Source organism: Alligator sinensis, unplaced genomic scaffold, assembly GCF_000455745.1.
Source record: "Alligator sinensis unplaced genomic scaffold, ASM45574v1 scaffold976_2, whole genome shotgun sequence".
NCBI lineage: Eukaryota > Metazoa > Chordata > Crocodylia > Alligatoridae > Alligator > Alligator sinensis.
Genome location: NW_005842666.1, coordinates 644,062 through 660,529, shown reverse-complemented (window position 1 = coordinate 660,529; position 16,468 = coordinate 644,062). Strand labels below are relative to the sequence as shown.

At 38.2% G+C, this 16,468-nt stretch overlaps 1 protein-coding gene across 1 annotated transcript in view; it reads right to left on the bottom strand.

Moving 5' to 3' along the window:
- PPFIA2 (PTPRF interacting protein alpha 2) overlaps positions 1 to 16,468 on the bottom strand; it is a gene marked incomplete at its 3' end in the record, with an annotated part of 557,753 nt that overhangs the window by 230,369 nt on the left and 310,916 nt on the right. The window contains exon 3 of the mRNA XM_025215735.1: positions 2,093 to 2,194. Within this exon, the coding sequence (XP_025071520.1) occupies positions 2,093 to 2,194 (102 nt within the window). The remainder of the gene's footprint in view (positions 1 to 2,092; positions 2,195 to 16,468) is intronic.

Here is a 16,468-nt window from a genome sequence, read left to right as displayed (position 1 = left end):
TTGGCAGTGTGGGGTGAGGCAGGGTGGCATTTAAAGCCTGGGGGCCAGAAACAAGGGTGAGAACAGATTCCCTGGCCCTGTTTCCCAGCCCCATAGGTTTTGAGGTGCCTGCCTGCGGCACCCAGCTGGATAGTGGAGGTGGCATGGGGAAGACAGCAGGGACCAGGACTTGGTCTTGGGGACAGCCTTTCTGAGTCCAATTCCCAGTCTCCATTTTTTTGAAGCCCCAGCCCTACCACCCAACTGGGTGGCAGGGGCAAAAAGAGGCTGTAACATGTCACTTGGGGAAGCCACTTCCTCTGGTCTGGCATGTTAAGAGCCAGCACACACAGCTCCTGGGAGAGGCACAGAGGAACAGCACTGCAGGGCAACCCCTAACCCTATCCAGTTTGGGGAAGAGGCAAGAAGCAGAGGTTGCTGGTCCCCTCTTCTGTACCAGACTGGGAAAAGAGAGTACACGTAAGCATTCATTCTTGAGAGGGAAATTCACTCAAAAGGGAGATATTTAGGTTGATCTTCTCCTAGAAGGAGCCTATTTCCCCTAGCAGAAATTCAATGAATGCTTCTACACTTGTCATTTCTACCTGGAAATCATTGATTCTCTGGTCAGAAATGAAATGCCCATAAATACCCAGTAAATGACATGTCACGACTATGTATGATGCCAGCAATGCCTTGAAGGTCACCAGTGTTTTAAGCTCACTCTCTTTACTATTGTCTTTATTTCCCATCTCTACTTCCATACAGCAGCATCAAACCCCTCCCCTCTCCAACACTTCTGAATGCCATTTCTTCCTGCTTCCCACAAGAACCTGGATGTGTAGCTCATTTTCTTTTCAAAAACACTTTGAGCTATTTACCTTTCTTCTTATGTACTTGGGGTTACTGTTCCTTAAAATGATGTAAAACAAATTAAATTAAATTAAATAACCATTTTATTTATTTTTATTCCCCACATTTCTGTTAGACTAGATCCAAACATGTACAATATGGATGTAGTTTGTCTGCATGTCCCCTTGAGCAGTCCAGCTTATGACAAAACTAATAAGTTATAGAAACCCTTTCGGATACTCAGTCTCCATATTGATTTAGGTCATGAACATTATGTTGGAGCCCTTACTGACAGCAAACTCCTTTTTGAACATCATTTTCATTTTTGCTTGCCCCAAAGGATAGGGGGTGCCATATCTAAACTGGAGTGAATGTGAAACAATTGAGTCAGTTCTGAGCCCAACCAGAACCACAATCTGATTCCTAATTGTGCAAAATGCTGGTAGAATCTGGAGGCCTTCAGAAAAGCTGTTTGTTTTTTCCCCAGGATGTTGCATCTCAGGAACCTCTCACTTGTATGACCCCAGATTTTGAACTCTGGTGCCCTATACTCCAAGGTATGCATGGCAATCCAAAGCAGGACATGGATTTCAGAATACCTTGAAGAGTTGAGCATTAAAGAAAAATGTATTTTCAATATTAATTGCAGCAGAAGTGTTTATCTGCTATAAGGATGCCATGTGCATAACATGTAGAGTGCCATTTATAAATTGTAACATGATTCTCTAACCTAACCCTGTAGTAGAGTAATTTTGACTTAAAACATTGATTATTATTATTATTTTTTTTAGAGGATGATAAAAAGAGACTACAATAAAAACTGATATGTGGTAGTGGTCAAATTCTGCCTTTAGGTAAGCCACAGGCAGACAGGTTTTACAGAGCTGCAATTTAAGGATAAAATCCTGGCCAAGTGAAGTTAGTGACAAAACTCCCATTAACTTAATAGGCCATGATATCAATTTAACTACATCTAGCACATTATGGATGGAATTACAGCAGTTTATGGGATTAAAAGAAACTCTTCCTCTCTCCTCCATATACATGTATATATAAATCTTTTGTAGTAAACTTTATTTACATGATACACCAACATTTTCACAAGCTTAATATACTTATTACTAGGCAGGGACATTATGTAGCTTTTGGTTTTGAATGAAAATGAACATTTAGATGTACACAAACTTACTCCTTCTACTCTGTATGAAATTACTACTAAAACTGTGCTACATAAACAGATACGGTCGGATTTTATACTTACTCTTGTGTTGTTTCTTTCAGCTTTCAGTTCTGAAATCTCCTCTTCTTTTTCAAGCAACTGCTCCCTACACACATTTAACTCTTTTGTCAGTGCAGCAAATTCCTACAAAATGGAAACAAATATAAAGTTTACTGAGATTGTATTACCAAAAACAATACGTATTGTAGAGTTTTAGGATTCAATGATCAAATCAGTCCACAAGGATAGCAATATAAGTTATACTAGAAGGATGATAATGCATATGTGATGCATTATATGTAAATAGAGGATGCTAATTAATTACAGGCTTACAATCATTTTTGGAGTTTAGATAGTTTAAACCAGCAGAGGCTATGACCCAGTGTCTAAAAAAATACTTCTGATGACATCAAATTATCTTGCTTAAAGAATAACAGACACATTCATAACATCATAATAAACAATAATTTGTTTTTATAGCACTTTTCATTCAGTTCTCTCAGGGATGTCAAACATACAGACCAGATTGAGCCCATGAAACTGGGCCATCTGGTCCACAGCTGGGGTGCTGGACCACCAATAGTACTGCAGGAAGACACTTGGCAATACGGCTTGTTCCCATTGTGGCATGCAAGTGCCCTGGTGAGAATCACAGTGATGGATCCCCAGCATCACGATGAAAGGAGCCCTGGACCCTGGCTTGCCTCTAGGGCAGCAGACAAGAATCCAGGTGAGAGCTGCAGCAATGGAATCCCAGCAGCACTGTGGAAAGAAGCCTGATACTTTGCCTTGCTCCTGCAGCAGCAGCCAAGTGCTCGGGGTGTCTGGCCTGTTCCTGCTGGGTCCCAAACTAGAAGCAGGGAGGGGTTTGTGGGTCTGGTCCCACATGATTCATGAGACCTGCAGACCAATCCTGCAGGGCCAGATGAACGTCAGATGAGTTTGACACCCCTGAATTATCTCAAATGGTTCTGACAACATTAGCAATTTAAAACTCTGAATCAGGAAAGGATCTATATTTGAGACAGGATAGAACCACACACTTGCTTACCCTATATAAGCATATGCTAATTGCTTATAATATCTCACCATATATATCTTGCCTTGAGTAAGGATGCTTATATATAAAATATATGTATTTCAACCTATATACTTAATAATAATAATAATAATAAGGCATAATACATAGTATGCAGAAGTACTTCTGTATATCTAATAGAATAATACTTGACTAAAAAGAGACTGCAAGTCTCCTCCATGTAATATAAGGTGTTGAAATTATTTGGTCTTAATCAGGAGTTTTAAATTAAGGATGTGCTTAATGTTATCATAAAGGTGGATGAATTTAAATATATGCTTAAGTGTTCTCCAGAATCAGCATGGGCTCTACATTAGCTGTTAGCACATAGAAAAGATATCTTGGAGTCATTGTGGACAGACAGTTCACTAAGAAACATTAGTTCAGTAATCAGCAGCCATCAAAAAGGCAGACAAAATGTTAGAGATTATTAAAAACGGAATTGTAAACAACACCGAAAGTATCATTATGCCCTTTTATAAATCCTTGGTGCATTCACACCGTGAACAGAACACTATGCCCAGTTCTGATCCTCACACCTCAGAAAGGATATAGGAGAACTAGAGAAAGTACAGAGAAAGGCAACAAGGATGATTAGTGGTATGCGGGGGTTTCCATATGAAGAGAGACTAAAGAGGCTAAGCCTATTCAGTTTAGAAAAAAGACACTTGAGTGGGGATGTCGTAGGGATTTACAAAATACTAAATGGCAGAGAGAAAGTAAATAGAGATTTATTATTTACTCTCTCTCACAATACAATAACTAGGGGTTACAAAATGAAACTCTCACTTTCGTATGGTGTCATATATCAACTTCCAAATCTATGAGCCACGGTCTGGGCATTTGCAAAGATTGCAGCTTTCGATTAAGCATTGTGCTGTTTGTTGGACACCACATTCATAAAGGGGGCCGTCCAAGATTGACTTTTGACAAAATGAAACTAGTAGGTAGTAAGTTTAAAATTAACAATAGGAAGTTCTTTTCGCGTAGTGTGTAATTAAAGTGTGGAACCCACTGCCATAAGATGTTGCAGAAGCTGCAGTTTAGCCAGATTCAAAAGGGTTTGGACAAATTTTTGGTGGCAAGGTCTATCAGTAGCTATTAAGCATGGGAGTTAGGGTTACAACCTCTGAATCAGAACTTCCCTAGATCTTAAATGCTGGAGGCTGCAAGTGAGAGAAGAACAGTGGAAAAAACCTTGGTCATGAACCCAGTTCATTTTCCCTTTCAGCATCCACTGTCTGTCACTGTGCAACACAGGATACTAAGCAAGACAGACCTATGGTCTGATCCATTAAATGGAAGTTCTTATGTCCATAAAGACAGGTGAACCATTATAGGCAGGCACGCCACAAGATAAGCCTCATACACTCCCTGACTGCTACTCCAGTGTCATTCCCCTGCTCCCTTGCTCTGCTTCCCTTTGCTACCTGATCTGTTGTTTGGCTTTCTGTTCCTTGCCTGTGTATTCCCTGCATCTTCCCCCAGCTTCCACAAGCTACAAACAGAGGCTGCCTGTTCCACTTGGTAGGTCTTAATAGATCTAAACAGTGAAATTTTTGTCACAGGTATTTTTCACTGAAATCCTTGCCTAATGGTGAAAAATGTGGTTAGAGTACTGATAGATATTTAAAATTCCAAGTTTAAAAGTTAAACTGATCATATCTTTTTGCATATACTGGCCCTTATTACAGCCTTGTCTGAATATAAACAGATGAGGGCTGTTCTTGACCAATAAACAAAGTCAGTTTCAAATACAAAGCATCTCTACAGAAAACATGCTACTAGTAGGTTTCTCTCTGTAGAACAGAGGGATGCAACTCGTGCTTTTGCTTACAGAAACAATAGGAATATGGCATGAATGAAAAACAGAATCCAAACTATTAAGGAGTTATGGATCAACATCTACATCCAGGCTAGGGACAGACATTCAAAAAGCCTGAGCATGGATTGATTCGATCTTTACAGGTGCATCTAACCTGGCTAGGCTGCACTGATTTGCAACTGTACGGACATTCCCTCTGGACTGAGAAAATGCAGGCATATGCCTGCAGTGGCTCAAGCTAGAAGCCCGGGGGCACTAGAGCAACCATCCCTTCCCTTCCACAATGCTGAGCTGAGGGTCCGGATGCTCTGATTAGGGAGGGGTCCCCCACCCTCACTGCTCCGGACCAGCCCAACAGGGAGTTGATAACACAGCATTTAGCACTCATCAAGAAAACAAAAGCCTCTCTCATTAGTTCAAGCTCTTCTTAAACAACTTTTTCCAAGGAAGGAATGCAGAACATTACCAGCTGATCTGATGATTAGTTCCAAAAAGCCCTAAGCAGACACTGTCCTGTCTGCCTTACACAGATACCTCTCAGCATTAGCTAGCATACCACATGCTGGCTACCAATTGTGCTATGTTGGTTGGGGGAGGGGAGTCCCTGCCTGAGCAGGGAGTGGTTGTGGGGGCATGGGGAAGCCAGGCATATAATGCCATGCCTGCCATCTCTGCTGGAGCCCCGTCCAGGGTTGAAAAGCATCTGGGATGCTGGGGGACTCTGGTTTAAGTTAACCAGGAAGGGGTCTGGGAGAGACATTGCATAAACTGGTTTGATCCAGATCAGTTAAGTCTGATCCTACATTCAAGCAGGTTTATCTCAAAATGGTTTCAGCCCATTTCACACTGATTTATGTGCCCTGAATATCTGTTCTGTTACAGGTTTAAAACAGTTTCTGATCACTCAAACTGGTTTATGTGCAATGTCTGTCCCTATTCCCAGTGACATACTGTCACATATCTTACTACTTCGTGCAATAATAAAGTTTTAATGTTTCTGTTTGACATGAGGTTTGAATGAAATATTAACATATGTCAAAAGTATATTAATTATTCTAATGATGTCAGAACACTATTAATATTAGGTACTTTGGGGTGAACTACTGAAGCCAAGGCTGATGGCAAAGCAGGATATTAACTATATCATATGTCATGTTCTGATACGTTACATATAACCTTACATATGAGTACCAAATGCATTTTTTGGAACATTTGCAAATTACAGTATTCTAACAGTGGATCCTCTGGCTGTTAAAATTCCCTTTGAAGTTTCTTGAACGTATTTTTAATCTGTTGTTCTAAGTATCTGCAGAACCTATGAGTGAAATACTTACTGAGTCAATTGGAATTTTACCATTTATTTCAATGGGACCAGGATTTTACCGTATGCATGTACCGTATACTACGCAGAGTATTTTTGTATATCTCAGAGTGGTACTTTACAGAAAAGAATTCCATTCATGTATACTAGGCCAATGCCACTGAAATGTGATTCTCTAACAAAAAATATCTCTTTGGGAATAACACTGCTACTCCAAATGAATGCATTCTTTATAAAAACAAAAAACAAAAACTTTTTAAATGGAAATTTTAACAGTCAGAACTTATTGAAAAGTCCTAGAACTGGCGGAAGTCATTTTTAATTACTCAAAAAAGAAAGCAATAGTTGGTAGAAAAAACCCATATCCATCTCTTCTACCTTATATACACCCAGGATTCAGCTGAAACCAAATCAAATTATTTAAGGCAAAACGTGGTGGTAAATAGGCTCCCAGGGCATTTGCTCTGGTGTGTCCCCCTTGAGTTCTTGACAGTGGCTTTAAACAAACTACAATGACTTCAAGTCTTAGCATAACAAATGCCAAGTGTCAAACCAAAGCAGGAAGGAGGCTGGAAGTATTTCATGCTTTAATCAAAACTTCTAAAGCAGTTTAGGTTACATTTCCTTGTTTCCAGAAAGGGGAAAAAAGGCAATACTTAGATTTCAAAAGTCTGTAAGCCATTGTTAACATTCATTTTCAGGCTTTCAACTCTCAGTGTGTATGCTATTGGGTTTAAGGAAAGAAAATGTCCCAACATTCTCAACATATTTCAGTTGAGAATAATATCTTAGATTGCATTCATTACTTAAACAATGTGCTGTGCAATATTTCTTTGCTATTCTTTCCAGCTTTTGTCCAGGTACTTAAATGCCATAAGAATTAGCTAAGACACTTTTGAAAGAGAGATGTAAATCCAAGAGGGCCTCACTTGTTCTTGGACATTTTAATATAGTTCCTGAACAAACTTACATTTTGGTTTGTACAGTTTACTATAAGATTTATGAGCTATCTGACAATAATAACCTTGCTAGACTTTTAGTGGACATCTGCATAGTTAAAAGGTATCATCTAAAGTGCATGCCAAGGGACAATAAAATATTTAAGATTATCCAAACTTGATTTGAATGTGATCCTCAAGACAAATATCCACTCCTTCTATACGCTTATGCACTACTTCTCTATGCCTTTCTGGAAGATAAAATGTATAGTCCTACATGCTTATCTTAATATGTATTCTGTGTATTCACAACTGCAAATGAGGGGCTTTTTACCTATAATGCCTTCAGAAATTCATCTGAGACGCACAGAGTTGTTGGGGGTAATATCTTTTATTGGACCAATTGCATAGTTGGCATAAATTTAAATAAGCTTCAGCAACTCACTGAATATATTTATAGGTAATACTTTAATATGGTGTTTTCCATCCTTTGTTTCTCTCCGGTGCCTAGTCTTTTGTAAACAAATAAGCCAAGTGATTGCTATCCAAAACGCAGTAACACTGATGAGCTGGGAGCTGTATTATGATAGAGCAGACTAGTTTATTAACAACACTTTTTCTTTGGAACTTAAATGCTTTGGGCTGTTGACATATGCTTGGAGACGTGGAAGGATGACAGCTGATGTCAAGAATAACAATTGTCACCTAGTTACTTATTATGATGGTTTGTAACTGTTAGCTGTACTAAGGCAGAGAAGAGCGAAAAATGCCTTTTTGTGTTTAAATTGAAACTGTAGGTGCATCTACATGTGTGCTTTACTGCAGTTGACTAATTAGCTTCACAGTAAAGCATCACAGTTTACACGTATGCCAGTATTAGGGCACAGTAAATTAATTAACTCTACTGTAGGATAGTACTGTCATGGGCAGTAGTATCCCACAGTAGAGTAATTTATTCCACTGAAACATATGTGTAGACAGAGACAAGGGCTGGCTGAGGCATGAGGGTGCTAAAGTACAGGGTCTGCCTACCACCTAGCTCCACACTTTAGTACCCTTGTGCCCCAGGCAGTGCCTCTGCCACCCGCTGCCACCACCCAGAGCCCCAGGCTGCTCCACCTTGGTTCAAAGTGCTGTGATAGATGCTGCTCCTGAGAACATTTGGCTCCAGCACAAACTGCACCAGAATTTATCATGTCACATTAATTGCATGTGTAGATGCACCATGTATATAGCATATATTAGATGTGTACTGATCACTGTGTCAGGACAAGGTTTTTCACATGCCCTGCTGTTCTTTAGTATGCTGCCAGTTCAGTTTCACATAAAGCAATGGAGTTTCCACTACTTATTACAGAAGCCAGTCTTCAGTCTTAATGAGCTTAATATTAAGAGACGATCTAATATTAAGGTACATTTTTACCTTATAGACTAAGCAAATCAGTGGTGCATAAGCATTCATAAGCAGCATCTTACTTTATCAGATGCTGAGATGGGTGTAAGTTGCTGCTTATGAAAGCTTTTGCAGCTTGTGATTTAATTAGTCTATAAGGTGCAAATCTACCCTGTCTTCTGCCTGACTCAGACTAACATGGCTAGCTACCCTTCCTAGTACTAGGGAAATTTTACTTGACCACTCTCAGTTATAAACCTACTGATTATATCCTTACCTCACACTTAACTATTTTGTGACTCCTAATATTTTAGACAATACTCAAAGCAACCATTATTTCCTATATTATATGTACGTGGTTCTTTTAAGAGCGTGCCATGTGAATCAGTTCTCTCAAACCTCTTAACTATTCTGTTGATGTTCTTCTCTGAATTTCCTCTATGTCATTAACATATTTATGGTACTGTCATTTACAAAAGGTACATTTACATAGTGGGAGCTAAAGTACATTCAGTGGCCAAACTTCCTTTTTATTTAAAATGCCAGATAGCCCTCAGTCATCAAGCACTTTGTCTGGATTGAAATTTACAAAAAGATTTTCTTCACAGACTGCTTATTTTAGGATTTTTTCTTGAAAATGTCTGAGTAAAAATGAGACTTACAACCAAATTATTTTCGTCATGCCTGACTTTTGAGTGATAAATTAATAAATAAGCTAAGACTTTTGAGTGATAAATTAATAAATAGGCTAAGACTTTACAACAGGTTTTTTTCTTTATGAATTCGAACTTCAGGAAAACATAAGTACATACGATTTATAGATGCTGAAGTTCTTTTTTAGTAATAAAAAATGAGATATTGCTGAGTTACAGCAGTGTGAAAAGCTCCAAAGGGTATATTTCTCCCACAAGTTAAAAGAAAGCAATGCATGTTTTTGTTTTATCAAGTTATGTAATAGTATGTGATGCTAATGACCTCTGCTCTCGCATTTGCCTCCTAGATGTACAGGAACCAAGGGAATACTGTCATTTAGAATTATTGTTTGTAGCAGAAATCTTGCATGGTCAGTCATACTTTGGGAGCCCAGAAGGTAGTATCTGCTGCATAACTAATACAATTTGACAGGCACAACTGCACTCTTAAAGTTTATACAGAAGTTGTTGGGCTATGCGGCCAATTAAAGAACTAAACAACATTAAAGCTATATGGCAATATCTCATGCAGCTGCCTGCACTATTTTTGTACTTTACTATACTAGGAGACTGATAAAAAAAATCACTCATGACATAAAACAGAGAAAACCATTGTTTTAAAGACTGAATAAATATATTAGAGAAGTTTGTATTAGTCTGTTGTGGCTGTTGTATCCTTTTTTCTTAATAGCTTACTTGAGATTTAAAATACAATACGACTGATATAGTCACATTACAGTGACAGGTTAACATCTATGCATTTTTATAAAGAGATGGGAGAGTTTTAAGATGTTCTAATGAGAACTTCAGCAATTTTACAAAAACCGCAAAATGCAAAGTGAACCTAGTTACTAAGCACCATGTTGATTCCTATGTCCAGCATCTAGCCACAAGGCGAGTTCCATAATCCACCCAGCACAAAAAAAAACCAAACAAAAAACTGACGCTGAAAGCAAGTTGAAGCAAAAAAGCTAGTAGCCTCTGCCAAGATCTAGTTGAAGAAAAGATAGGCAATTTGTGAGTTGGGACAAAAAAGCTGACACATGCAGTTGGGCAACAGTCTACATGCAGGATAACACCAAAACTTTACTTTAGGAGCAGTTGCTTTGTTTGCTTACTGTTAGCATTACAGGGAATATACCTAAAGTATTTGTACCTAATGTTTTCTAGATCCTAGTGATAGGGCACCTAAAATACTTACCTGCAACCTTGCATCATACCCAGGATGCCATGAAACCCTAAAAGTTAGCACAACACTCTTAATAGCCCTCTGAAGTGCCACTGGTGACTGCAAGTTTGACACAAATCAATTCAAAGTGAAATTACTGTAAGTTTTCTAAACAAAGCAACAACTATTTTATACTACAGGTTAAAAGAGCCTCCTTAAGATGGCAGATCTCCTATATTTGAGTTTCTTAGGGATGATCTTTAGCATTTGTTCCTCTTGGACTTCCCTCTTCTATTAGGACCATGATTCACTCTGTAGATGCATTCAACGTGCTTTGGTTATTGTCTTTTTCTGCAAGCTTCTGGACTTACATGCCCTTCCTCAGGCTCAGGGAAAATTAAAGATGGTAAAAAGTCCCCATATGTAGGAAATAAACTTCATTTTTGCACAGAGGAAGCTGAAGATGGACGTCTGTTCCTCTGGGTCCATGAGACTGTTTTTGTGAGTTGCTCTTTGTTGTGCAGATAAGGCAGGATTCCTTCCCTGGTGGTGTCAGATGGCAAACAGGCAGGGAGGTGTAGAAATCTTTTACAAAGACACTCTCATTGACCGAGAGGAACAGATTCCCACCTTCAGCTTCCTCTGTGCAAAAATGAAGTTTATTTCCTTCCTATGGGGACTTTTTACCATCTTTAATTTTCCCTGAGCCTGAGGAAGGGCATGTGAGCCCAAAAGCTTGCAGAAAAAAGATTTGTTTTTGTGTGATTTCTTAGTTGGACAAATAAAAGGTATCATCTCTGAACCAAGAGTTCTAGAGTTCTGCATTTCTCTTAGTTACTGTCTGCATTCTTACACCCCACCCCAAATAAATATATAGTCTCCACTACTGCTTAGGGGCCTTTGCAGAATACTGGGAGCAGACCATATAGAAAGGGTGGACCATATAGAAAGGGAGACATGACAAAGAAGTGGCGTTTTTCGTAATATTCTGGGTTGGAAGTTTTTTCTTCTCTGTGTGATTCCCTTCGTTCCCACTTATTCCCTCTACAGAGTCTCTATAAGCTACTGTGTTTGTTTTCAGACCCCTGCCTCCAGCATTCTCTCTAAATCAGTCCTCCTTACTATCAGCTTCTGCCTTGCTGCTGTGTGTTTTTCCAATATCAACTAATCTCTTAATGATGGGTATGCATGCATATCTGCTTGAGAATTAAGGACTGCAAAGAGATGAAGGAGAGGTTGAAGAATTAAGGCAACTTTTAGGAAAAGAATTACATGTTAAGGTGCAGCTGTTCTTTTAATGCAATTCATGTGAAATATTTGTGGGGGTTTTGCCGATATATTCATGCTTGAATATATCACTTCTTGTTACATTACATTTTTGTCATTGTATTTCATACTATTTTGAACTATGATGTTAAAATGCTAATATGTCATTGAAAATCAACAGTTCCCTCAAAGAGGGAACATCAAGGGGTATTAGAAGTTTCAGGTTTTGGGGGAAAGGATCAGTAAAGAACTCTTACTATGCAGTGTATTTTTAATAAACCTTATGAAAGTTTTGTTGACTACAAGAAGGGATGAGTTTTTTAGTTAAATGTATTGCCAATTATTACTTTCTGAATATATTTAACTTCAAAGAAATGTTCACACTTTTCACTGAAAAGAGCAAAAGCTACTGAGATATTTTTATACTTAAAGGAAAAATAAAATTAAAAGTAAGTACTGAAAACAGATTCTACCATAGGGATTAATCCATCTATGGAAAGATTCTACAGGCTTTGGATCAGACCCAAAGAAGGAGTTGGTCAAAGCTGACACACACTAATTTAAAACAAACAAAATATCCTAAGCAGTTGTAATTAACAAAATTGACAACATAGATTTTAAAGGCCCAAAAACCTTAAAGTCAAATTCTGTGGTCAGATATTTGATTGAAGTCACTGGGTGTTCATATCTGAGGGCAAAATCAGGCCTTAAATGATATAAAACAATAAGATCTATTGATCCCCAAAACTTACAAGTCATTTCATTTTGGCCATGCCAAAACCAGACAGATTACTTGAAAGATTTGTTTTATGTATTCAAATAATGAAACCACAAGAATGTTTTCTAACATACTCAAATTTCTTTTATTCCTCTGTTCTTCTGAAGTTGCTTTTATTAAGATACCCACAGAAAATGAGCCAAGATACATGTGCTAGTACTTTTTCACTAACCACATTATCTTAATTATGTTATTTTTCCTTTCTGTTTGGAACAAGGCTCACATCTTTCCATACCATAAGGGAGAAGAATAGTATGACAGGAAAGACAAGCTATTATACAAGTTGTTCAAGAGGTAATGATGGGTATTTTTTTTAGAGAGACATTACTCAAAAATAGCAGGAAGACACAGGAGCTGGGTTCTGGCTATCTAGTAGAAGGCAGGGTAGATTTGCATCTTATAGACAAACTAAATATATATATCAGTAGTTTATATATATATATATATATATATATAGTTTGTCTATCAGGTGCAACTTCTCCTGCCTTCTGCTTGGCTTCAGAGTAGCATGGCTGACTACAGCTAATTTTATATATGTATAATTTAGTTAATCCCTCATTACCTCCTGAACAACTTGTATAATAGCTTGTCTTTCCTGTCATCTATATAAGTGCGTGTGTGTGTGTGTGTGTATATATATATATATATATATATGTATGTATGTGTGTGTATGCATGCATTTGTGTGTGCTTGTGTGTATCCATGTGTATAAAAATAAGGTTGTCAGCTGTAGCTCATACAGTATCATAATATTTTCTCAAGTAAGAATGCTATGTTACAGATATGATGAATACCCTATAAAGAGACCAGTAATGCAGGATTCCAGTAATATTGCCAGAATCATCCTTTTCCCAATTTTCTCTTAATGTAACAGCTGTGGCTCAGACATTTAATACAGCTAACAACATCTTTCATTCCCAATGGTAGTGAGCACCTATATAGCTGTAGATGTTTTTAAATATAGAAAAAAACTCCCTCTTAGGCACTATACATCTACTCTTCCTACTGATAATGAAACTTTCGTCTTTATGTACTTACAAGTGTCCATCGTAAATTTCATGGCTAAGGTCAGTGATTCAAGACTTCAAAGAAAGACAGTGTCTTGAACTCAAATTAAGTATTTAGCTACAATAAAGCCATGATATTTCACAATAATATACCATCAATGGATTCTATGAACAGCAAAATTGTCAAGCTTGAATTTACAATCTACTCTCCCCCTCCCCATCATCTTGTGTTGTAAAGGATTTTTTTGTTCTCTTTTATTTAGCCCTTCGTTCTTTTTTTCACAGTGCTCTAGACATTAGCCAATTCAGTGCTTTAGCTATTTTTATGCAACTGGAATGAATTCGGAAAACCTCTGACATGGCAAACCTGGCAATCCTTTGCATCCAGGCTTTAGTTTTGGATATACCTCCAAAAATTTACCAGTGTGATTTTTTTCTCCAATAATTTTCGGAGTGATTTTAAAAATCAAATTAAGGATCTAAGTGGCTTTACATTTTCTCTTCTTTCTTCCTAGACTGACAATCGGCAGGTTAAACCAAAAATATCTAATGATCTAATGATCATAATCACACCTAATTTGAACAACCAGAGTGTGAATATAGATTCTGAATGGAAATTAGTAATAAAGCCACCAAAAATCTAAAGAAAATATATTGGGATTTTTTTCCCCACCATCTGATATGCAGCCCTCTTGCCCTTCTTAGAGTGCATTATACTAAATACCTTGACAGAATCCCCTGCCACAGTAAAATGCTTAATGCAAAACAGGTCAGCCATAGAATCTGCTGACATGTAGGCATTCTGCTTGCAGTACAAGCTAATGTTTCACAGCTCTGACAAGGTAAAGCAGGAGGCATATTCAACAAAAGGTTGTATGTTAATTAAAGATACCGATGACCAACATCTAGTTCGGAAGAAATTCAGTATAAACAAAGGCTGCTGGCAGATGTTAAGGAGGTCCCACAAATGGAGTCTGAAGAAGTTTATGCCCCATTCCCCAAAGCATGTGACCTGCCATGCGAGATATGCATGACAGGTTGCACGATTCTGGGAATGGGGCATAAAATTCCTCAAATCCCAACTGCATGACTGCCAGTGGGCAGCAAGGGGAACCCTGCACCATGTAGCTAGGGAACAAGAAGCTGCCCGCTCCCCATCTGCACTCACAGCTCATGTGGAGTAGAAGCTGAGAAGCTGGGATCTCCTCACTCGCCAGGTGCTGCTTCCATAGGAGCCCAGGAACCTAAAAAATGGGCATGCATTTTGGGCTCCCTGCTACATGCTTGTTTTTTTAAAAGTCCAGGAAACACTGGGGAGCCTTTCTCTGATGTCAGGCTCAGAACAGGGGCTGCAGGACAAGGCTCTTGATTACTGATTGTCAGTACTGGGATTGAGGCAGCCAGATTCCAAACCAGAGGCTGCAAGATTCTGATACCGACAGTTAGCTGATAGTCAGCATCAGGATGATTGGGCATGCCACATATTCCATTTATGAAGACATGCAAACCAGTAACAAAGATATTTCATATTTTTATGGAATATCTTTGTGGTTGGTTTGCCATATTATGGCACCATAAATTCAATGCACATTTGGCATGTTGCTATTTATGGTAAGATTAACATTTAAATTGTACCACACATGTAACATTTCCCAGGAACCAAAAATAAAAACATTAATCAGTTCAGTGTTAATTTTTAATGTCTGGCCACCCCATAAAGGGAATATGATAGAAATAGAATACATACATAGAAAAGGAGAATATTTGAGTTGAGACGTGCAAATGAGTAAATGAGTTTACAATATTGTGCAAAAATACTTGGGTATCTTTATAGTCCGATCTCACGGATATCATGGAAGCACTCCAAATGCCTTCTACGTACAACCAGAATAACTGAAGCTTACTCAGAAATTAAAACAAACCCCTTTAAACCTTTAATATCAGTCAAATTTTATGTGATTTTATTTGGGAAACAAAGCACTATTTCTCAAAGGGATCACTCATCACTCATGATATTTAACAAACTGGATCAATCAGTTTGAAGGCCAAGTTCAGACCTGCTGGTATCAGATGAACTCTTGGACTTGTTCGCTATAGTTACATTCATGACAAGCAGCTCTTAACACATCTCCAAATGTCTAATGAAATAAAACGTTATGATATAAAGAACTTTTTATTTAGAGATGAGGAAAATGAATGAAATGCTCACAGGCAAAATGGGCAACAAGTCCATAGAGGGAGAGAAAATTTTAAAGATGTTTACTGCTTTTTAACTTGATCAGCACAAACTATGTGGGCATATCTTCCCTGAATATTTCAATTTCAATTTTCTTACATAAGAAAGTACTTCTACAACTTCCCAAAAACGACCCATCATCCATTAGATTTAATTCATTTACTATTCAATTTTAAGTTGTCTTCTCTGCCTTAACTTTGTTTCAATGGGAATCTTACTTAAAAATCCAGGTGCATTTTTCATTTTGGTATTCCACTAATAATGATCCACAATTTCCTACTTCCTTAATTGCGACAGCAGTAGCATTTAGAGACCTCTATTTTTCTAGATGTAATGTAGCATATACCCAACCCACTTACCACACACAAACTAAAGAATCAGTATTTGAATCTAGGGTGCAGACAGAAGTGACAATTTTCGCTGGCCACAGAAAGCAGTCTACAGCCATGACCAAACACAAATGCATAGCTTCAGAAAGCTATGCAAAAAATAGTCAATCAGGTGAAAATCTGACCCTTCATTTCATGAGGTATCAGATAAAGACGTTCCAAAGTGTCTTTAGTGTCTTCTGTAATGTCTTCTGTAACTTGTATATGTGGAGCTCCCAGCCTGTTGCTGTTTTCAGAATAGAAGGGGGGAAAGCGAGTGGAGGGAGTGGGGGTTTTTCAGTCCCCCTAAACATTGGGGCGGGTGTACTGGAGTCCTCCAAAGGTGCG